Consider the following 24,211-nt stretch of genomic DNA (forward strand, 5'->3'; position numbering starts at 1 on the left):
ATAGTAACGTTATGATTTTTTTTTAAATAACTAAGCATTCAACAGCTATTACCTGTACGTGTGTGCACAGTTTGGCCTTAGAGCAGCAATAAAAAAAATAAAAATGACTAGCTTAGTCAGCTCCTTTTTTACGAGTACCGGAAGCTAAACACACAACCCCCAGTTTCGCACCAAATGTCACCTACTTGAAAATAGCTGTGGTCACATTCAGCATAAGTCATCATGTTGAAAAAGACATTACTAAATATAGAAAAACATGGTCAGCTTTAATATGGATGTACATTTGAAAGACATAAAAATCTTACAGAATATCCTCCAATCACAGCCTGCAGATATCTCTCGATCTGCACTGAAGGCTCCCTACGAAAACCGCACTCTCCAAACTGGTACTGATTTGGTGTAGTAGAACCTGTAGACAAATCAGAATATATTTGCACTTGTCAAATCTGTGATTTATATATTGTATATATATGTAGCTTCTCAGAAAAAAAATGGAAATTGGATTAAACTTCACTACTTGTTCCTATCCAGCATGTCTATATGGCACCAGAATACATAGTTTTGATGCACAGAAAGAGTTGTGAGAGTTTAATGATGTACACTTCATCAATGTTTTACAAAAGGTATTTCTGTATTAATAAAGAAGTTTTTACCTTCATGCACTGACCATGGAAGTTCATGTATATTTCATAAAAGATGGTGGTCAGGGGTCAATTCTATAAATGATTGAGGCTGCATAGATCATATCACCCTAAAATATTTTTTCGACCAAAAAAATTGAACAAATTTTTAAACCTCAAAACCAGTTACAATACATATTTAAAATTGAGTAGTGGTCTGTTGTTTGCCTTCCTTTGCTGACATCATCAGAACATAGCAGAGTCTGCTACATTCATGGAATATGGTTTTGACACTCATGACATGATGCGATTGATATTGTTTGAGATTGCTCGAACTTACACCATCCATTGTTTATATAATTAAACACTCAAATGGCTGTCAGCATTTGGTAAATCATCTATGGAGGGGCTATCACAAATGTTAGTGCTTTCATATACTCCAAAAATCAAAAGTATAATCCTCTATGATATAGGCTGATGACATAAGTACACATGGAAAGGAATCAGAAAAAAATCTCAAAATTGGACAGAGAGCATGGAATTCAGGCCAACAATAAGCAAGGGACACATTAAGCAGCTTTAAAGTCATCATATATGTAAGGCTGGATAATGAACTTTACCAGAAAATAGGAAGTAAAGGGGTGCATTGTTAACAGCAATCTCAAACACTGACCAGTGAACCATACCGCCTATTAAAGCCGAGAAATTGAAATGGACCCTCAAGTAGAAAAAAGCTTTTTGAAACCACAACATGGAAGGAAATTACACTTAACTCTATTGATTTATTTAGTTAAGACTTTAAAATACTCACAGGACATCAAACATTCTTACTGTTTAATGTTTCAAGGTGGCTAAACTTGCTTATTTCAGTTATTTGCCAGTTTCAATGAAACAAAGTTAAAATTCCATATAATTTTGAAAATGTACAGCTTATCCTGACATAAATGTAATTCTTTTTATTCACAATTAACAGTGTCATGCAATACCAGCTTAAAATAGTGTTTCTCTCCAATAATTTATGGGTTTATAGGGGAATGAAAGATACAATGCATTTTACTAAACAGGGGAGATAATTTAGTTTTGTCGAACACTATCACATTCTTTACAGATGATTTCAGAACCATAATGTTACATTCCAAAAGAGCCAGTGGATATTATTTTCATCTAAGCAGGTTCTGGGACTGGTGTATAGCCCTTACTTCATGTTTGCAAACTAAAAAACTGCACAGTGAGGCATTAAGGGAGCACTGTCAGAAATGTCTAGTGCATGAGGGTGATCTTATTATGGCACTTGATAGTGAGCAACAGAGGGGCCTCAAGTGGACTGGGGTTCTTAAATGTACTTACTGTACCTACATGTCCAAGTTCCACAACTTCTACAAGGTAATAAAGCGCAGCGAGGCAAAACAAGGGTTGTCGTTCACACACTGCCAACACCGGACTTCGGATCAGCTTCTCAAAATGCCAAATTCGATGTCGAAACTCCTACTTCTTCTGCGTGAGTGCACATATACCTCCCCAGTCAACATCAGGCATGTGAAAAGCTGAAAAAAGTGTTCAGACAATATCAAATGGCAAACCAGTTTGGATATAACAGCCAGGAGTCAGTTCTTGAGGGGACAAAATAATTATTTGAAAGTTATATGAGTGAAAAATAAGTCTGTTTTAAGAAACTTAATAGAAAAATAGCATCATTCATTCACACAAGAGCACCTAACAGAAAGACATATTGGTATGCTACATTGTTTACTATAAATAAGGGGATGTTTGACATATTCTGCTGTCAGCAGTGTACATGCTTCATATTCAAGATAACGGCATCGCGTAACTTGACTGGCAAGCGATTGACACAAGGCAGAACTTGTTGTGGCAGTGGTGACTTTATCCTAATTTGTTGTCAAATTAATCAGTTTCAACAAATTCAGAAGGCAGGAGGAGGGTTTGTTGGACAGAGGTACCCTGGGGGGTTCGTGCTGAGTTCGACCACAATACGAAGCAACATTCATTTCCAGCCCATCCAAATGCTCCATTCAACCCAAAATGTCCCCAACTTCACTGTCATTATTTTTAAATTTGCCTCCATGGTGTATCCATGGTGAAATATAAACAGAAAAGCATGTAAAGTATGAATTACTGAAATGTGCACTCACCCTACAGGTTACACACAACCAAATGTTTTCCCAGAGACTTTTATAGTAACGTTATGATTTTTTTTTAAATAACTAAGCATTCAACAGCTATTACCTGTACGTGTGTGCACAGTTTGGCCTTAGAGCAGCAATAAAAAAAATAAAAATGACTAGCTTAGTCAGCTCCTTTTCCGAGTACCGGAAGCTAAACACACCACCCCCAGTTTCGCACCAAATGTCACCTACTTGAAAATAGCTGTGGTCACATTCAGCATAAGTCATCATGTTGAAAAAGACAGTACTAAATATAGAAAAACATGGTCAGTTTTAATAACTGGATGGATGTACATTTGAAAGACATAAAAATCTTACAGAATATCCTCCAATCACAGCCTGCAGATATCTCTCGATCTGCACTGAAGGCTCCCTACAAAAACCGCACTCTCCAAACTGGTACTGATTTGGTGTAGTAGAACCTAGAGGTGAAGGATAACCTGTAGGTCGTGGACCCGCGGTTAGAAGGCAAAGGGAAGTAACCTGTAGGTCGTGGACCCGTGGTTAGGAAGGCGAGGACCTAATGGTGGGATTAGTTGCCCTGGGGTCGTGGACCCGGACATCCCTATGGACGGTTCCTGGTGTAAGATCGGGAAGCCCATGTAGCTAGTGTCCTGCCGCCGTATGAATTGGGGGCTAGTCAGCTCATTTTGTACTGGCGATTAAAAGCACTGAATGAGCTGAAGGCCCAAAGGAGGTTGGCAACCGAGAGCCCCCAATGAATAGTAGGGATATATATGTAAGATGTAAGGAGAAAAAACGTAAAAATGTGAAAGTTACCAACATTCTAGTGGCAGTGATGCATGTTACACCTAAGTACGCTTGAACTAAACGCCGTTGGCTACCAAATGACAATGGTATGGCATCCTTGACCTAAATAAGGCAGTACATGTGAACCAGGACAGGAGTCTTCACACTGAGTACATTGTAACCACAGTCACTGGCTCCATGCGAAGTTCAATGATAGCATCGAATCACAGTTAAAACCAAGTGTCAAAGTCAGAATGCACATTTGGACACGGCACAGTATGTGGCAGTACTCACGTGCACGGCATGGCTACTATCTGAGTCTGTAGTCCCTCCAGCACCACTATTACACAAGAGTACAGTTTATGTCACATTGTACGAGATACAATATGATTGAGTTGCGCACCACAGAGTCACAGATTGCATCATAAATAGCACAAGTCACACTGCACTGGAGTCACGAGCCTGAACGTCACATAAGATGGGGTAAGTTACTATGCAGATTGCACTCTGTTGGTTAAACATTATACGTTACACAAGGAGATCTGTGCTTGTCTCAAGGTATCTTCCGGGGTTCGAATGTACCTGGTGAAGCAGATTGAACTCCACCTTCCCAGGGTTTTGATGAGATGGTCCTCCATTCTCACTTGTGCAGCCGTGGTAGCTGCGCCAATCCTGAATGAATGTCCTGAATAAGATTTGGAGCTCAAGCCTATCCGACACATGATAACGTTGAGCCATCTTAGAAATGTAGTCCTCGTACTAGCATGGAAACAGCTGTCCAGGAAGAGGGGATCGTGGGCCTGAGCCCCGCACTTGCGTCTTATGAGGATCAGTTGTGAGAGGCTTCGAACCAGACAAGCTGGCTTGTTTGTGGCAAACAGGGAGATGGCCACTCCTAGTCGGAAAGGGTTAGTTTTTGAAGTTTTCAATGTGAGGATACATCTGTTTCTGTTATAATCGCAGATGACATCTTGGACACATAAATTGACATCTGCATCAAAACTGACTGAACAGGTGAACTCGCCACACCTGAGGAAGCCGAAGAAGGCAACGGTACACATAGTAATCATGATAAAGTCATTAAAAGGACCCAGAACGCCGTTCTTGAGCAGAGTGATAATTTGACACAGAATATTGTAAGTGATGGGTAGTCTCTTGCTTTTTGGTGGGACTTGTAGTTTCTTGTATCCACGCAGAAGAGTTTGAATACGTGCGTTGGCGCCCGAGTTGGTAGAGTCGAAGAGTGTAGGTATTCCTGCTTGTAGGTAAGTATATCTGATGCCCGCCAGGTAAGTTTTAACAGTAGTATAGGATAGCTTGAGCTTGCCGAAGCAGTGGGCGAGGAAAAACTGAACTTATGTTTCGTGTAGCGTGGGAGTCCTGGACATGTCCTAGAGAGCAAATTCACATTAATCATGAAGTTGATGTAGCACTGAACACCGGTAGCATAGGTATCCTTTGTCCGCGGGGCAAGGGCTGCTGACCATAATGTGTCCAGGTGCCTTGTCTGGAGGGCACTGTATGGGTTCGATCTGGGCTGCCGGGGCTAGGGAGCGGAACAGGTCCAGCTGTGAACGAGAAAGAGCATCAGCTAAAGTATTGTGCGCCCCAGGGATGTGCTTAGCTAATACTATGAAATTGTTTTTTGCTGCCGTCCATGTAAGGGTACGCATAAGAGACATGACTTTTTGGCATTTAGATCTCCCTTTGCGAATGATGTGTACAGTGGCTTGGTTGTCGCAATGGAATAATACTCTTAACCGAGTCCAACTATGTCCCCAAAGTACAGATGCTATTACGATGGGATACAGTTCGAGGAAGGCGAGAGAATGTTCAACGCTTAATTCTGTGAGTATGTTGTCTGGCCACTTCTCTGAGAACCACGCTCCTTGAAAGTATCCGCCGAATCCGAACGAAGTAGAGGCATCGGTAAACAAGTCCATGTCCTGATTGGAGGTAGCGTAAGCATCATGGAATAGGGACACGCCATTCCACTGTTGTAGAAAGATATGCCACATGTGGAGATCTTGTTGGCACGCTGTAGACGCTGGTGATGCAGTTTCTTCACTGATTTGGCTATATCCAACAGGTGAGAAATGAAAGATCTGCCGGGAATGATGACCTTACAGGCATAGCTTAAGTGTCCCAATAAAGATAAGAGTTCTCTCTTTGTACATTTTTTCTTCTGGGAGAACTCGTGAAGTAAGGCTGATATCCTGTCCAGCTTATCTTGTGGTAGGCTAGCTGTCATGGTGTTGGTATCCAGATTAATGCCCAGGTATTCCAAGGTTGTGGCAGGTCCCATTGTCTTGTGCTCGGCTATTGGGATGCACATCTCTTGGAACAGTTTAGGCAGGTTCGTCATGGTTTGTTGGGCATCGGCTTCAGGGGAGTCTATAGTGAGGAAATCATCCAGGAGATGGAGAATGTGTTGAATGCCATAGTTATGATGCAGTATCCAGCATAAATCTTCTGACAGAGTGTCAAACAATTTTGGGCTTGAACGACATCCGAAGACCAGCCGTTTGTAAAAGTAGTACTGCTGTTGCCACTTGAATCCAAAGAAAGGTATAAATGCATTTGCTATTGGGACCTGTTTGAAAGCGTCCGAAATGTCAAGTTTACACAGTTTGGCGCCACGCCCTTGATTAGCGATGATAGCGATAGCATAGTCAATTGTCACGTAAGAAAGAGAACACTGATCTTTGTCGAAGAGTTCGTTGATGCTTAGTATTTCTGGTTTGTCGTGGGGGGCTGATAGGTCTAGAATCAGTCTTTTCTTCTGGCTGTATTTACCAATGGCCAACCCGAGGGGGCTCACCCTGTATACAGCATATGGCACTGTCGAAAATGGACCTGCAACATAATCCTTTGTAACTTCCGATTTGACGAGAAGTGACACTGCAGCCTGGTCTTTTCTAGCAGTGTAATTGTTGTTGCACTCTATGGAAGTTGTGGGTAGTGGATGAATTAAAGGGTTGAAACCGTATCTTAGACCATTGATCAAATAGTTGGTGAACTGGATATCCTGATGAAGAGCCAGTTCGAGTTGTAACTGGGCGTGGTTAATAGGAGTGAGTGAAGATGATGTGGGCACTGTTTCCATGGGTATGGCGGATTCATTAGGGGTGGTATCCAGTCAAACCTTCTTTATCTTGTCGCTACAATTGTTTTTCCCGTGGCTTGGCCCCTTGCATGTTAAGCAGACATGCTCAAACAGACAGTTTCTTCTGGCGCAACCCTGGTCGTTGAAATTGTTGCAAATTTCTTTTCCGTTGAACCTGACCTTGGGAAGTCCCCTGATATCGGCCTTGTCTTGTCGATATCCTTGCGGTCTGTCGGAGACTGGTGTGTTGAACCTCCGTGGTTTGAACTCATGGCAATGGTCACTATCATGTGTCACACAATGGCAGATATGACAAGACTTAGAGGTTCTTGTAGAGCACCTAGTGAGAATTCTTTGATCAGGCATATCCCACCTGATGGGTTGGCCTTTCTCAGCATAGGAGGCCACACGAGAAGCAAACAGTTTATGGTAATCGTGGTGGTTGCTCTTTCCTGGGAATTGTTGTGCTAGATTTATTACTGTCCTTTCGTGAGCGTCCAAATGGCGCCTGAGACATCAGTGTTTTCACAATAGATGTTCTTGAATGTGGTGAAAGCCACAATGAAATCTGGTAACAACAGGGTTCTTGATAAGTTGCCATTTGGGCTATCTTGACTTAATCCCTTTTCGCCGTAGTCTATATCTTGTAATAGGAGAGCTAAATTCACATATTTACCGCCTTTGATCTTGTCCTTGATCGCTTCTGGCACTGTGTCTATCGGGGGCAGGCTGTCTGAAGGCACCGCTTGACGCATCTGGTGTGGGGCTCTGTTTACATGCTCTTGGCGCATGGCACAGATAAGTTCCTTCAACTCTCTGACCTCGTCTCTCAGGTTTCTATCCGCCATGTTGGATACCGGAACTTCCGTCTGGTTACTGCGCAGGTCAGAGATGGAATGCAGATTGTCGTTAACACTGCCAAGTGTAGTTGGAGGGCACACTCCGGCGCAGTGGTGACTCAGCATAACACCACTGCCACAGGCTAATTTGCATATCACGTGACCGGACATTTCTCTTGTTTGTAAACAAACGCGCATTTCAGAAATCAGTATAGAATGGACTAATGCAAGTATTTGGGGTCGCTTTACATATTGTTTTGCATAATTATATAAGTATGCTACTACAGCTGCGACAGTTTGTTGCATGACAATTTATGTTTACACATCAAAGTGACCGTTTCGCTAGCTCTCCGTTGGGCTTCGATGACAGCACGTGGAGCCGTACAACCAATGTAAACAAAGGATAACTACGCAGAAACAAGTAGATTTTCACGTTTTAGGATACTTTCTAAATGAACCGTAACCGTTCTTTGACATTTGTTTATGAAAATCTGTAGACTTGTCAAACATGAAACGGATGAAAAGCATATGCAATATCTTGAATGGACTGTGAAAGATGTGACGAATCGTCACATGGCGCTGGCCTGTGGCAGAGGTACTATGCTGGCTGGCTGCCAGCCGCATGGAACTCTGGGTAGGAGAGTGGTTGGAGGGTTGAACGTTTCTCCTGTCGTGCATTCTCTGGCTAAGTCGTCTGGAGTCTGGATTGCTGATTGTGTCTGCGGACTGTCGTTCCTAGTTGGCCTGTTGTTGTCACTGGGGTCGTCTATCAGCCAGCCACTTGCTACGTTTTCCTTGTACAGTTGTAGCAAGAATTTCCTAGACGACGCAGCTGGAACTTTCATCCCCAGTTGTTCCAGTCTGTTTCTGAGGTCTGTGGCTGTCAGATACGGTGGGTTGGTGGCGTGAGACTGGCGAGATGTACGAGGGGGTGGTCCGCCATCTTGGTTGTTTACATCGGATGTTGTGGAAGGTAGATTAACGCTTTTGGTCCGCCCGGATTTCCTTGTGTGTGCAACACGTTTCCTCTTTGGATCCGACATTGTCAACACAATGGGAAGTTTCTCCGGTGAAGAATAATACTGGATGGCGTATTCAGTGATGGATTCGTGAGAGATTTTGAGAGAATTACGCCATGACAATAGAATTAACAAGAAAGACAAAGTTGTTGTTGTTGCATTAGGTGTTTAAGAGGTCGCCTTCTGCCTAGGCAATTTCGGCTGACCTGTCCCTCTTTGGGACTCCTGTGTGTGAGAAGGGTTCACATATCTATTGTGAGTTCGGTGTTCACATAATTTCTGTTTTTGCATTGATATGATTTCTATTTTCTTATATTGATATGATTTCATTTTTATCCTTGGCTGCTCTGTTTATATACGTTCGAGCAGCTGTCCATCTCTCAGAAATAGAGTTAGTTTGGCCTTCGCTATTGCATCTCTTGGCTTTAGGAGATCTATGACAGATAGCGGATCTAACTGCAATTCTTGTTTTAACCTAGCCCGGGCTGGGGCATGGTCTTGACATTCTAGTAACAGGTGGTCAATGGTTTCAGCCTGATTGCAAGATGAACAAACCTTGTCATAGTGCTTTTTGTGACCAAGTCTGAGGCGTGAGATAGCAGTTTCAATTTTCCTTTCATTTGAGTATTAGTTTGGCTTTTGTTGGACCTTGGGTTGAATTTTGTATAGCCATCTGCCGATCTTACTTGCGTCCCATTGGGTTTGCCATCTTTTTGCTATGGAGGCTTTGATTTTGCTTTTTATCTCTAGTTTACTAAAGGGAATAGGCTGTATATCCGCTTTGTCTAGAGCTAGCTTCGCCAGTGAGTCTGCTTTTTCATTTCCATGAATATCTATGTGAGAGGAGATCCAACACAGCTCCACCTGTTGCCCTTGGTCCGATAGTTTTGTATATTTGTATAGAATATTGTTGACTGTGTTTGGCCTGGAGTTTGAGTTTCTTCCACTGATGGCCTGAAGTGCAGTTAGCGAGTCTGATAGGACGACTGCCTTTGCTTCCGGGAGTTCCGGTATGAGTTTGAGTGCATGATGAATTGCCTCCAATTCAGCCGTGAATACTGACTGACCATCGGGCAAGCGAACTGAATGTGCTTGGGGTTTGGAGCTGTGGATATGGATCCCGTAACCAGCACTGTTGTTGATAGGATTCTTGGATCCATCAGTGTATATATGGGCCCAGCTGTCCCAGGTAGTTTGAATTTTAGTGATAGCTACTGATCGTAGTAGGGTTGGGTTTTCTCTTTTAGTGACTTCTGATATTAAAGCAGTGTCAACTTTGGGAGTTTGTAAAGTCCAGGGAGGGTGTAACCCTTTGTAGTGACTTTCTGGAGGCTGAATGTCATCGCAATTGTGACTTCGAATGAGTTCATGTACTAATATCCCAGATGGCTTTAGTGAGGGATTTTTTCGAGCTAGGGCCTCATCTCGAGCGTTTTTGTCTTGCCATATCTTTTTAACCAAAGGGTTTGATGTTCGTCCCCAGAACGATAATATTGCCTGCTCTCGTCTTAGTTTCAATGGGAGTTCTCCCGTCTCTACTTGTAGTGCTTCTAGTGAGGTGCCTGTCGCTGCGCCTGTGGCCAGTATTAGGGCTTTGTATTGTATTCTGTCTAGTCGCCTCAAGACAGTATTTGATGCTGAGTGAAAAGACTCACAACCATAGTCAATATTTGATCTGATAAGAGCTTTGTAGAGGTCCAGCTGAGTGTCCCTCGATGTGCCCCAAGATGTGCCTGAAATTGCCCGTAATACGTTCAGGTCTTTTTGACATCTGTTTTCCACATATTCTATATGCTTGCGCCAAGTGAGGTGTTGATCAAGGATAACTCCAAGAAATATTGCAGATTTTTCGAATTTGATAGGTTTGCCTTTTATGGAGACACGGGGTATCATAGCATCTTTCCCCCGGCGTTTGAATAGAACTCCAACAGTTTTTTCACTTGAAAGGGTGAATCCCCATTTATTGCACCATTGATCTACTCCGTCCATGGCTGACTGGAGTTTTTTTCTGATTTGTGAGATATCTCTGTGCTTTACCCATATTGCTCCGTCATCAGCGAACTTAGAAGTTTGGGTAGGAGAGTTGACATGGTCAAAAAGATCATTGATCATGATATTAAACAGGGTTGGGCTTATAATGCTGCCTTGTGGCGTGCCATTGTCCAGTGCCATAGGATCCGATCGATTGTTCCCTATTTTAACTGAAAGCGACCTGTCTTGCAGGAAGCTGTCTATGAAGGTTGCCATGTTCCCTTCAACTCCATTTTGTGATAGTTTTGAGAGGAGTCCGTCATGCCATACCATGTCAAAGGCTTTGCTGAAGTCCAGAAATACTGCGGCTAGGTATTGTCTGTTTAATTGGGCTTTTTTTATTTCATTTTCCAGTCTTAGAATATGATCTAGACACGAGTGTCCCTTCCTGAAGCCACTTTGGTCAGGTTTTATGTGGTTGCCAGTTTCAAGATGATGCATGAGCCTTTTTGTAACCATGGCTTCCATGGCTTTGCACATGTTTGAGGTGAGTGAGATCGGTCGATAAGAGTTTGGTAGGGCTTCGTCTTTCCCTTGCTTTAGCAGCGGGATAACCGCAGCATGTTTCCATGCTTTTGGGACTTCTCCTTTGGACCATATCGTGTTATACAACTCAGTGAGTAAGCCTTTGGTTTGATCAGGTAGGTTTTTCAATATCTCGTAGCTGGTTGTGTCAAGACCAGGTGCTGTGCCTTTTCTATGTTGTATCGCATCATCAAACTCTGTCACAGTGAATGGTATATTGTATACCAGATGCTTGCTTTGCGGCCGTTTTGAGATCTTAGGCATAAGCATTTTTGCCTGTTTGAATTCTTCGCTGCAATTTGTGTTGCTGCTGACAGATGAGAAGTGCTCAGCTAGAATGTTGGCCTTTTCTTTGACTGTATGGGCGTTGGCTAACTTGGGAATTTTTGTGGGTTTACGCTTACCCCTGATTGCGTGTATTTTGCTCCAGACTGTTTTAACATTTGTTTTCTCATTAAGGGATTTGCAGAAGGTCTGCCATGACTCTTTTTTAGAATCGTCTATGAGTTGTCTTACTTTCGTCCTGGCTGCTCGGACTTGGGCAAAGGCTGATTTATCCCTTTTTGACCTATTTAGGGCTTTCTTTCTCACTCTCCTAGCTTTTGCTATTTCCCTGTTCCACCATGGTACCGGCGTTTTGCCAGTTTTGTGGTCTTTTTTTTGGAATTGATTTTTCAGCTGCGGCAATAATTGCTGAGGTGAGATTTTGGCAAAAAAGATCAGGATCATCCGAGGCCATTTCTGAGGACTTGAATGATACACATTCCTTCCTGAATTTAGGCCAGTCAGCCTTTGCATAGTCCCATGTGGGCTGAGGATTGGGCTGTTCCTCTAATTGTGGTGGGCTACCTATGTAGGTGAGTATAGGAAGGTGATCGCTTCCCCAAGTGTCGTCATGGACTTGCCATTGGCAATGTGAGGCGAGGTTTTTGGTGGCAATTGTGAGATCAATTGAACTCCACGTGTTGTGGACTTGGTCATAACGTGTGTGACTGCCGTTGTTCAGAGTTATGAGATTGTCGTCCTCAACCCATTTCTCTACCATTTTGCCGTATTTGCATGAATCATTCCTGTCTTCCCAAAGAGGGCTGTGGGCATTAAAGTCACCAAGGATTATCCAATTTTTGCCTACTATTTGAGCTAGTCTTGTTAGCTCTTCCATGTTCGTTTCATGGGTAACCCTGTGATATATGTTAGCTATGCGTAATTCGTTGGCATTTGCCAGTTTTAGGGAGATTACTTTGGTTTCAAGGTTCCCTACGTTTGCTTCAATATTTTTGGAGGTACAGCTGTCGTGGACAAGGGTGATTAGTCCTCCTCCCTTGTTGCCTGGCATAAGTCTTTTTCTGTCTTTTCTATATTGGGTATACCCAGGTAGTGTGAATTTGGCTTTTTCACGGAGTTTAGTCTCCTGTATTAGAATGACATGAGGCTTGATCACCTTTTTTTTGACGAGTGCAGTCAGTACTACTTACTTACTTACTTTGGAGATTTAACGTGCGCTTTCCGACTGATGCGTATTTCGCACACGGGCCCGGCCAGGCCATTTAATGTGTTTCCGAAAGGGGCGAAGGTGGTCTGTGCAACCCAAGAGGGGGGTTTTAGGGGTTGCTTATATAGAATTTGGGAATTTTGAGATTTGGAATAGATGCCGATGGGATTGGGGAGGAGAACTAAGGGAGCTGGGTATGGTGGATGTTTGTTTGTTTATGTGATTTTGATTTGGTAGGTTATTGTGTTTTTAGATGCGTTTTATTAGTTCCGTTTTTATTAAGAATACGCCTAAGGCCTTGAAGTTTTCTAGTTTATTTTGTGGGTTTAGTATTGCTTCTAGAGTTAGAGCCTTGTTTAGATTGAGGGTGGTTTGTAATGCGGTTCGATGTGTTAGGTAGTGTGTGCAGTGGATGAGTGCATGTTCTGGGGTTTCTGGTTGTTTGCAGTGTGGGCAGTTACCTGTAGTGTGTTTTTTTAATTTTTTTAGGTGGTTATTTAGGTTGGCGTGTCCTGTTTGGAGTTTAGTGATTACTCTGTCGATTTTTTTGGATGGATGGAGAATTTTGGGTTTGGTTAGTGGTTTGCTGAGCACTTTTTTGATTTGGCTATCTGAGTTTAGATATAGGTTATGCCATTTTTTGGTGATTTTTTGCTTGTTTACACTTTTAATTTCTGATTTTGAGATGGGTAAGTTTAAGCTTATTTCTGGGATTTTGAGGGATAGTTTAGCTGCTTTATCGGCGTTTTCGTTACCGTATATTCCTACGTGGGCGGGTATCCACAAGAAGGTTATTCGTTTGCCTGCCTTAGTTAGGTCGTTGGAGCTTTTAAGTATTTGATTTATTAATTTAGGTCGGTTTTTGGTATTTTTGTTTTGGAGTGCTTGCAGTCCACTTAGGGAGTCGGTAAGTATTAGGATATTTTTGTGTTTTTTGGATTCTTGATTATGGAGGGCTGAGGCCATGCCCATTAGTTCTGCCGTGAATATTGATTGGTTGTTTGGGAGTCGGAAGGATCGTGTGGTTTTAGTTGGTTGTGTGGTATGGACTCCGAAACCTGTGTGTTTGGAGGTCGGATCTGAGGATCCGTCCGTGTAAATGTGACACCAATTTGGCCAATTTTCGTGTATGTATGCTAGTGTGGTAGTTTTAGCTATGTTTGGGTCGGTTTGTTTATTTATTTGGCTAGCTAGTGTTGTGTCTATTTTGGGTATTTTAAGTTTAGGGGTGAAGATATTTGATTGTTTGCAGTTTTGTTTAAGATTTTTAATTTGGTGTTCATTTAGGTAGTTTGTTATTCTTTGGGATATTGGGGTAAGTAAGGGGTGTTTGCGAGCTAGAGCTTGGTTTTTGGGGCTGATGTTTTGGTTTATTAAGTTTTGGATGAGAGGGTTTGATTGGGACGCGGCCCAGAAATTTAAGCTTAGCTGTTCCCTGCGTAGACTTAGTGGCATTTCTCCTGTTAAGGCCTGAAGTGAGGTGTAGGAGGTGCCATGTTGGGTGCGTGTAATTAGTTTGAGAGCCTGATATTGTATTGAGTCAAGTTTTTTAGATAGAGAGTTGTTTAGGGTGTTGTATATGGCGCAGCCGTAGTCTAGTTTTGATCTAATTAGTGATATGTAGAGAGAGAGGAGGGTATCTTTGGATGCTCCCCAGTTAGAGCCAGTTAGGCATCTTAGGGTGTTTAGGTCTTTACTGCATTTAGTTGTAAGGTTTTGGATGTGAGCATCCCAGGTGAGATGTTCATCGAAAATAAGTCCTAAGAATTTGGTTTGCTTTTGAAATTTGATTGTTTGATTGTTTAGCTGGAGGATTGGGGAGGCGGGTTTCATGTTTTTATGTTTGAATACTATTCCTGTTGTTTTTTCTGAGTTAAGGGAGAAGCCCCATTTGTCAGCCCATTGTTGTATTTTATTAAGAGATTTTTGGAGTAGATTTTGGGCCATGTTCATGCTTTTAGTGCGGATCCAGATGGCTCCATCATCCGCGAATTTTGATGTGTTTACTTTAGGGGATAGGCCCTCGAATAGATCATTTTTATCATTATATTGAAGAGGGTGGGGCTGAGGATACTGCCCTGTGGAGTACCATTTTCTAGGGGACATTGGTCCGATAGAGTTTGGTCTATACCCACGGTTATTTTACGATTGTTTAGGAAGTCCTGGATGTAGTTTATTATCTGACCTTTGAGTCCTATTTTTTTAAGTTTTTGTATTAGCCCATCGTGCCATACCATGTCGAAAGCTTTAGAGAAGTCTAAGAAGATGCCTGTGGTATATTGTTTATTTAGTTGTCCTGTCTTAATATCTTGTTCTAGTCGGGCGAGGTTATCTAGGGTTGAGCGGCCAGGAGTGAAACCGCTTTGATCTGGGTTTATGATGTTATTTTGGGTTAAGTAATGTTGTAATCTATTTTTAGCCATTGATTCCATTACTTTACATAAGTTTGAAGTTAGGGATATTGGCCTATATGAGTTAGCTTGATTAGCTGATTTATTAGGTTTAGGGATTGGTATGACTAGGGCCTGTTTCCAGGGAGTAGGAACCTGTCCGTTTAGGTAGATGAGATTGTATAGTTTGAGTAGTGCCTGGAGTAGTTTTAGGGGGAGTTTTTTAATTATTTGGTAAGAAGTTAGGTCTAATCCTGGGGCTGTGCCCTTTTTCCTGTTTTGGATTACGTAGAGGAGCTCCTCCATTGTGTAAGGTTGATTTATTTCTAGATTGTTATTGTTTGGTTCTTTTGTGGGTTTGTTTTCTGTTTTAAGTTTATCTTGGAATTTTTTACTGAAGTTGGTGTTACTGCTAACGGCCGAAAAGTGGTTGGCGAGATTATTTGCTTTTTGGGCGGGGTTTGTTGAGTTGTCAATGTTAGGGGTTTTTTTATGTCGTTTTAAGTCTCTGATTGCGTGGATTTTGCGCCAGACCATTCTGGCATCTGTACGGTTATTTATACCTTCGCAGAATTTTTTCCAGTCTCTACTTTTGGCTATTTGGACTAGTTTTTGAACCTGGTGGTTTAGTTCGTGGGCTATGTTTAAATATTTGTAGTCGCGTTTTGCTTTATTGAAGGCTGATTTACGTTTTCGTCTAGTCTGTTCTATTTCCTCATTCCACCATGGTACCGTCGGTTTGCCTGTCTTAGATGTTTTGAAGGGGATGGAGGTTTTGGCTGCGTTTATTATATAGTCTGTTAGGTTTTTACAATAGGTTTCTGGATCATTATTTTCTATTTCGTTTAAGTTAGCTTCGTTGCAGATATCTTGGAATTGGCCCCAGTTAGCTTTATTGTAATGGAATTTTGGTTCTTGGTTTTCTGTTTGGATTGGTACGTTTGTATTTCCTATGGTTATGTTTATGGGGAAGTGGTCACTACCTAGCGGGACGTCGTGCACTTCCCATTGAGTACTTTGGGCTAGATCTGCGGTGCATATGGTAAGGTCGATAGCCGACATTTTTTGGTTTATCTTATCGTACCTCGTGGGTTGGTTGCTATTAAGGAGTACTAGGTCGTTTGTTTCTATCCATTCGGAGATTAATTTGCCATGATTATCTATTTTATCATCTATGCTCCATGTAGGATGGTGAGCGTTAAAGTCTCCTAGGAATATAGTAGATTTATCGCTTATTTGGAGTAGTTTGTTTAGATCCTCAGGTTGGCCTTTTATTTCCGCCCAGTGGTAAATATTTATGATGTTTATGTTTCGGTTATTTAATGTGATTTTAATGCCGTTGGCTTCTAGGTTTGGCGTGTCTATTTTTATTTCTTCGTAATTTATATCTTCCCTGATAAATATGATTAGTCCTCCTGCGGCTCTTCTTGTTTTCGGTTTAGCTCTGTCAGTTCTAACTGAGTTGTAGTTAGGTAGTGTGAATTTGGATTTTTTTGAGAATTTGGTTTCCTGTATACAAGCAATGTGAGGGCCTTTATTTAGTTTAAATTTAGTTTTTAGTTCATGGCCGTGGGACGTGAGTCCGTTGGCGTTCCACTGAAAAATATTTAGTCCTTCGAATATTGGGTTCGGGTGATTGGTGATTTATTTTTTATTTTTTATTTTATTCGGTGAGTTCTTTTAGATGGAGGTTAAAGAGGAAGAAGGGAAGATTGGTTAATTTTAGATTGAAAGCTACTTTGTGGAAGGATTTCATGCTAGCTTTTTGTGAGTTTTGACTATGCATGTATGCTAGGAGTAAGGTGAGGTTATTTAGGTTTTGGGTGTTGGTTGGTTGGGGAGTTTGGTTTGTTTTAGTTGGAGTAGTGTCTATTGTTTCCTCAGTAATGGAGAAATCTTCGTCATCGGTTAGATTAGGTTTAGCTGATTGAGTTTCCATGGGGGAGGCATGTGATGTGGAGGATTGTGAAGGTGTTTGTGGGATGGGTGTAGCTGATGATTTCCTAGTGTTTGTGTTTTGTTGTTGTGCTTGCTTGTGGGAGAGTGTTGTTACCATATGGGCTGTAGGGTGCTTGGATGAGGGTCGTGTTGTGGTGGTCATTTTGAGGTTTGTTTTGCATGCGGGGGTTGATGTTTTGGCTATGTGAGATGTGGGAGGGTTCGTGGTTGGTTGAGTGGCTGCTTGTGTGTGTGAGGTGGGTGCGGTTTCTCGGTAGGGGGCCCAGACAGAGCTGTCGGTTATGGGTGTGGTGTTTGTTTGTGGGATGGTGTTTGGGTGTGGTGTAGGGAGGAGTGGTTTAGATGCAGGTGTAGCAAATTTTCGTGTTTGGATTTTGGCCGTGTCTATGTTTATGTGTTTGTTGGCCTGCTGGGTGAGTGTGTGTCTGTATGGGCATTGGTTTGAAAGTGAAGTGTGTTGGGTGGATTTGCAGTGGATGCACCAGGGTGTGCATGTGCCTGGGCAGTCTGTTTGTGCGCATTTTTTACATTTAGTTTTACGGTATGTGCATTGGGAGGCAGTGTGGTTGTATTTGAGGCACTTTGTACATTGCTTAACCTGCTTTATGTAGGGTTTGACTTCTAAGTTGGTGTGGGCTCCGAAGGATATGTGTTTGGGGGCTTCAGGGAATTTAGCGGTCTTTTTGAAGTTGATTATGACAATGGAGGTTGGGACCGTTTTTCCGTTTCTAGTTGAGGTTATTCTACGCGTGCTGGTGATTAGGGGTTGAGGGTTTTGGTCTTGGTTTATGTTAGCTTCTAGAGAGTATAATTGTAAGTCCTCATTTGTTTCCCTTGGGTTAACCCTAATTACGCCTCATGTATATTGTTGCCAATTAGGTGTTTGTTTGATTACCGTGACGTGGAATATTTGAGTTATTTTATTTGCTGCGTTGTAAGATTCTTGGTTAGGGAAGATTATCTGGTATCCTTTGTTGGCTTTTTTAATATTGTTGTAATTTATTTTTTCTCTTTTAAACCAAAGTCCTATTTTATCTGCCGAAAGTTCTAGTGAGAGAGTGGTGCCTGAGCCTGCTGAGAAGAAGTAGAGGGCGAAGGTGGTGAGGAAGGCGGCCGGGGAGGGTGTGGGCGATGGAGGTGGAGTGGTTGTGTCGAGTTTGCGTTTTTTGGTGTTTTGAGGTGGCGAGTTAGCTGGTTTGGTGGGGGTGGTGTGTGTCGTGTTTTCGCCATACTCGGTCGGGACGATGTTTTCGAGTGACCTCCCGGAAGTGTTGTGCGCTTCCGCAGGCGTGGGTGAGTAAGGAGCTGGAATGTCTGCGAGTGTGGCGTTGCGGGTGTCAGTCATGTTGTTTGGGTGTTGTGTTGGAGAGCGTGTGTTGTGGTGAGTGGTGGTGGAGTGGGAGTAGTGTTTTGGGGAGGTGAGTTGGTTTGTTGTTTTTACTTGGTGAGTTGTGTTTAGGAGGCGGAGGAGGTTGCGGTGGTTATTTGTTGTTGGTTTTAGTAGGAGGGTTTGTGAAATTGATTAATTATTAAAGATTTATTTTGTTGCTGGAAGGCTGGGATTAGGTGAGACAAGTGGAAAGCGGGGATTAGGAGATATTTAGTCGAAGGAGTGGAGGTATGTGAGTGGTGGGCGTGGGTGGTGAGTAGGAAAGAGCGTGCGTTGTGTTGAGAATGGGGGATTAGCTGTTTTTTTGTTTTTAGGAGTTGGGTCAAAGGGTGTGTTTGAGTGGTGGGCGTGGGTAGCGAGTAGAAATGAGTGCGAGCTGTGTTAGGGATATGGGGGAGGATAAGGTGTTGGTTATTTATAAGAGTTGAGTGTTGTTGTTTTTAAGGATTTAGGGGTTTTGTGATTAATTCGGTGAGAGTGATGTAGGTGAATAAGGATGAAAGGATAACGTGATAATTACCGATGATGGAGTTTCCTTGGCTGGCTATCAGGCAATGCTCTGTGCTGGCTTGGGAAGTGTTGCTCGCTTGGCCAAGACTCGATTATTTACAGACCGCTGTCCTATAGCTGGAATATTGCTAGGTTCGGCGTTAAACAACAAACAAACAAACGATGAGAGTGATTTTAAGAGTATGTGAATAAGGCTGAAAGGATAACGTGATAATTACCGATGATGGATTTCTCCTTGGCTGGCTATCAGGCAATGCTCTGTGCTGGCTTGGGAGGTGTTGCTCGCTTGGAGTCAGTTCATTGCCGTGGCTCTTAAGGCCATTTGCGTTCCACTGTAGTAAAAGCAAGTCCATGATAATTTATAGATGAGCGCTTATTGAGTTTTAGGGCATACCCTATTTAGGAACTGTTTCTTTGTTCCTTTGTATTTCATTATTTTGGAAGCCAGTTTGAGGATGCAGGTGGCTTTGGCTTTGACACTCATTTTTCTGCTTGTAATTTGGATCAATGCCGTGGCAATGAACTCTACAACTTTGTTTGTGTTCTGAGCCTTTTGTGTACCATGAGCTGGTGTTTTCTTTGCCTGACTGATTCGTTTGCTGTGTTCCTCAGTTTGAGGATTAGAAGGCATGGGGTTTGATTGGGAAGCTTGGGTCTTTTTTCCCTTGCGTTTTGCAGTGGCTTTGTGCCTGTGAGTAGGCGGAGCAGTGCTCACAGTTTCGATTGTTTGCTCAGTGCTCACAGATTCCATTGTTTGCTCAGTAGAGTGATGAGTAGTCGCTTGGGTTTTTTCGACCTCAGTGGGTTGAATAGATTTGGATTCAGATTGCTGAGTAGGTATTTTATTTATACGTTTGCTGATGAGCAAGCGTTTAGGACATTTCGGCGCCAAGGATGAGTGACCCTCTTTCCTGCAGTTTTTGCACCATGTGTTGCAGTTTTCTTTGCAAGAAACTCGGGAACAGTTTTTGCACTTGGGTGGCTGGTTACATGATGTTTTTGTATGTCCATAGAGCATACAATTTGTGCACTGGGTTGGCCTTTTCCTGTATGGCATGGTTTCTATGTCCTTGCCACCTAGATTAAGGTGGCCGGGGACTGACTGTCCAAGTAATGTGAGTATTACTACTCGTGTGTTGTTTGTGCCCATTGATTTGATCCTGAATGCCGACAGGATTGTAGGTTGGGTGACTTCTTTTGGGATTGACAGACAATTTGATAAAGCTCGTCGTCATTAATTTTTTTGTCTAGATGTACCGCACATCTGACATTGCTAAGCCACTTTGGGGTATCCCATTTTAGTTTGATCCCGTTTATGCTTTTGGGCATATCAATTGACTCTGTGAGGTTGTCCCCGACAACAACATACCCTCTTCCACACTTATTTATTCGAATAATATTTTTGTGCTTCAGCTCTTTGGCAATATCTTGAGCTGTTAGGATCTTATTAAGATCTTGGGAGAAGTCTACTTTTTCCCATTTGGTTTGTGGTCTTCTATTTTGAAAGACAAAGCGAGATCTTTGGGGTTAAATAGCCTCGAGGCATGACGTCGCCGGAAACTTTTCTGAGCATGCGTGGCTGAGAAATTGATGCATTGTGGGATATGAAGCTAGTAACCTTATACATAACAGAAAAGCATGGCTAATGATGTGACGTGAAAATAAAATATAAGAAGTGACGGTAGGTAAATGTAAGACATAAGCATGTACTTGCTAGTGAAGAGTGTAATTATGGTGAGAAAATAACAGGGTATATTAGACTGGATGCAGAAGTACGCATATGACTACGTAGGTAATGAAACCTGTCGATATGACTAGCGTAAACTTTTTTGTCCCTGCACAAACTAAAATAATAAATTACCATTATAACAAGTTCTGCTTGACAGGTCCAGTTATGTGTTTTCTTGCCTTGGTTTTCTTTGTGCTGACCATTTAAAGACATTGTTTCTTTGATTGTGCTTTCCAAAGATAACTACATTAATAACAACCAATTTGTACTTTACACCAATCCTTTTCTCCCAAAGCTTACACTTCCTTCCTCTGCACATTACATTATATGGCGGGGGAACAATGCTCTGCATCAGTTACACAATTAACACAAAACACGCAAGTTTCAGAGCACTCGGTTCAATCCCCACCAGTCCATTCCGCATCGTTCGAATTGGTTTGCCATTATCCAAACACAAGCAACATATTCATAAATCGTGATATTCCCAGTTTGATAGTGCCACGAGAGTGTTCACGAGTCGGGGTGTTTTCCATAACTGCTCCATAAACGTCATTTTCAACAGCAGTAAGTATAAATTTCATCCTCATGCTCCCGTTCGACTCGAAATGCTCCTCTTTACAAACTTATGTGACGTCATATATAAATCCGCGCTTGAAGGATGACCTCGCCTCGGTGCATCGAGGTCATGTTTATATTTTTGTTCACCTTCCTGTAACCTATTTTTAAGATTTGTTTTATCCCAAATATTGTTTGTAAATTTGTTCAGAGAATGAAATTATGTTGACGTATTTCTACATTATGTTGTAAATATTCAAAGAACTATGTTTCTTAGCGTAACTGAGTATGAGTGGGGAAACGTATGTGACCGAGAGCCGACATATACCGACAAAATAACATTGTTGCAATGTTCTTTGTCGAAACCAAAGAGGACTTCAAATTTAAGCAAACATTGTTACAATATTAGCGCATGCACAAAGTGTTTCAGCCAATCAGATGGCTAGTTTTCGCCAACACCAAAGTCATGGTGTGACTTGGTTCACGGCAAACCACGTGATTGGTATTGGTGGGGAAACTGATTGGCTGAAACACTCTGACGTAGTTTGTTTATACTCAAGAGTTACCACGTGTTTTGGTGAAGGCAAAACACGTGGTTAAAGAAATACGCAACTCACGCTACAATTGTAAATATCCAATTAATAAATTAACAAGAAACCACGCTACAAATTAAAACAATGTTTAATTTCAGTAACTTTACATTGACAGCTGAATTTTTTTACCGTCTTTTTCAATGACAACGATATTTACAGAAGTAGGAACTTTGATAATTAAAATATTGTCACTTTTGTCCTGCAAAGCGTCTGGTTTGTTTTCTTTCTCACTGTTGACGTCGGTCTGTGAAGGGGGAGGGGCACGACTTCGTACACTTTGGGGGTTGCAAAGCATTAGAAATATCCTGCAGTTGCCGCTCGGAGGGTCTCTTATAATCTCTCACTGCGTTGCTGCGATGGCCGCTTCTGGCCATGACCTGCTGTTCCTCAAATCCCTGCTGATACATTGATGAACAGCAGTACACTCTGGCTGAGTGATTCGTTACCTTTTTGTCCCCTGTCTCAATGCCCGCTTTACTTATCATAGTAGGCAAATACTTAGCCAACGTGTTCACACCGATCGGTTGTTGAGAATATTTCGGCGTCTCGTCCTCCCCTGAAAGAGGTCGACGGTAGAGAGGGCCCGTTTTAGGAATGTATTTAAAGAACGTTTCAAAGAGGTTAACAACATCAGGAGGGTTAGAAGTGTCACTATGCTGCACAACACGTTTCGGTTCAACTTTTCAGTAATTGAGACCCCCCTGAACTGTTTTACTCACATGTTCTTGGTACACCAATGCTTTCTGACCGCTAGAATCCACTGTAACACTGAACTGTTCCACATTGCACTCTCTGTGTTAACTGTATCCTCGAAAAGCAAACACTTTCCCGCAGTAGAAAAACACAACGTAACTTAATCCAGTTGCATTTCTCAGATTTATCACACCAGAGTCCCACAGCTTATTTTCATCATCCTCAGTGATAGGATCCGTTCGTTTTCTCACACCGAGTCCCTTTGCTGATAAGTTCCTTCATTTGCCCGTCCAAACTTTTTCTCAAGGTTTGAAATGACTGATCGTCTTTTGACAGAAAGTTGAGGACACGCCCACACTCTTCACGTAGATAACACTTTATACCCATCACAATGTTGTACAATGTTTGAGGCGGGTAATTACTCCCATCCTTCCGACGAACCTCCATAACAAAACGCGTCAGCCAGTAGGAAATTACTGTAGTGATTTTACTTCCGCGAACAATATGGTGATTAACTGCCCTGATGGTTTCGCCAATTAATAGTGTGATCGTCCGGCACGATCTGCGTAGTGTTATTCTAAAATGCGGTCCGCGACTGTTAGCTCAGAACTAGGGATTTTACCTTTCTCGAAGCTTCGTTGCAGACGATCCCTTTTCCGGCAGCGCTCGGCCACGTGCACCTCGGCCTCGGCTGCCCAAACACTTCCGAGGGAAACCGAATGTCTCCGACGGAAGTAGAGATCGTCTCACACAACACTCCTCCCTGTTTTCTAAGCTCGGGTACATCCGAGGACGTCCGTCATTGCTGAAGGTCCTCCCCCATCTTTTCTGCTCAGGCACATCCGGAGATGTCCGTCATTGCTGGAGGAACACCTTATTTTTTAGCCGCTCTGGCACATCCGAAGACGTCCGTCATCGCTGGGAGGGATGCTTTAATATTGCTGGAAACCCTACTCCACACATTCAATCATGCGAGGCGTTAAGGGTTTGTACCCATGAATGGACACGGGTACTTGATTTACTGTGTCAATTTGGAGTTTCTATATTCTTGCAACCTTACTCCACACATTCAATCATGCGAGGTGTTAAGGGTCTGTAGGTTTAATGGTATCCCCACAGCCTATGGCATCAGATAATTTAAGATGCAAAATACCCATGAATAGACACGGGTACTTGATTCACTGTGTCTTGTATTTCCTTGTACGTAGTTTTTAAATCCTTGCAGCCCTACTCCACACATTCAATCATGCGAGGTGTTGAGGGTTTGTACCCCACAATTAGCATCGGATAATTAAGATGCAAAATACCCATGAATGGACACGGGTACTTGATGGGGTGAGTTGTTTATCGTGGCTGTACCACTTTCCTGACCCCCAGGAGTAACCCGGGTGTCCTTCTAGTCACTTACTAGAAGTGGTACAGGGCTTGGCTGTTGGCTGTGGTGGTGGCGAGAACCGATTCCACTGTTGTCCCACGGATCCTTGATACCAAGTAGGCCACCTCGCCTATATCATTGGGGGTGCTGATCCTGTTATTTCTCGGGGACAGGTAGGGTGCATCTGTCTCTAGGAGTAGCCTATCTTCTGGTACCCTCCTTACAGCTCTCTTTTGTTGAGATGTGAATCTCGCCACCATTCCAGAAAATCCAAAGTAGGCCCTGGGGAATTTGACCAACCAGGCCTCTAGGACCTGGTAATCTCCCCCAAAGCAATGGACATGAATGGCCATGTCTGATACACTATCTGCTTTGGATTCCTGGCAGTGCCTATCTAGGATGCCTATAGCAAGGCAATGGGCCACAGCACCAAAATTCTTCTTCTCGTCCAT

General features: G+C 42.6%; 3 protein-coding genes across 4 annotated transcripts; all 3 read right to left on the reverse strand.

Moving 5' to 3' along the window:
* Window positions 1-367: 367 nt before the first annotated feature.
* On the reverse strand, window positions 368-7,323 carry LOC125384163. 2 transcript variants are annotated; one of them, XM_048402647.1, is made up of 3 exons: window positions 3,122-7,323; window positions 1,968-2,164; window positions 368-409 (listed from the first exon to the last, which is right to left on the reverse strand). In XM_048402647.1, exon 1 carries the CDS (start codon window positions 6,657-6,659, stop codon window positions 5,394-5,396), a length of 1,266 nt encoding a protein of 421 aa, XP_048258604.1. In that variant the 5' UTR covers window positions 6,660-7,323; the 3' UTR covers window positions 368-409; window positions 1,968-2,164; window positions 3,122-5,393. The 2 variants fall into 2 exon arrangements, with proteins under 2 accessions (XP_048258604.1, XP_048258605.1); XM_048402648.1 differs by having other exon boundaries at window positions 372-409; window positions 1,977-2,164.
* On the reverse strand, window positions 4,075-4,614 carry LOC125384145. Its single transcript, XM_048402626.1, has one exon. It carries the CDS (start codon window positions 4,612-4,614, stop codon window positions 4,075-4,077), a length of 540 nt encoding a protein of 179 aa, XP_048258583.1.
* Window positions 7,324-23,791: 16,468 nt separating the features above from the next.
* On the reverse strand, window positions 23,792-24,211 carry LOC125384146 (uncharacterized metal-dependent hydrolase YcfH-like). The gene has a single exon (XM_048402627.1). It carries the CDS (start codon window positions 24,209-24,211, stop codon window positions 23,792-23,794), a length of 420 nt encoding a protein of 139 aa, XP_048258584.1.

This window comes from Haliotis rufescens, unplaced genomic scaffold, assembly GCF_023055435.1.
Source record: "Haliotis rufescens isolate VD_foot unplaced genomic scaffold, xgHalRufe1.0.p SCAF_28, whole genome shotgun sequence".
NCBI classification, from domain to species: Eukaryota; Metazoa; Mollusca; class Gastropoda; order Lepetellida; family Haliotidae; genus Haliotis; species Haliotis rufescens.

What these genes read in the sequence shown, in the direction of transcription:
- LOC125384145 (XM_048402626.1), bottom strand. Translation starts at nt 4,614, where the DNA reads ATGTGTACCGTTGCCTTCTTCGGCTTCCTCAGGTGTGGCGAGTTCACC.
- LOC125384163 (XM_048402647.1), bottom strand. Translation starts at nt 6,659, where the DNA reads ATGGAAACAGTGCCCACATCATCTTCACTCACTCCTATTAACCACGCC.
- LOC125384146 (XM_048402627.1), bottom strand. Translation starts at nt 24,211, where the DNA reads ATGGACGAGAAGAAGAATTTTGGTGCTGTGGCCCATTGCCTTGCTATA.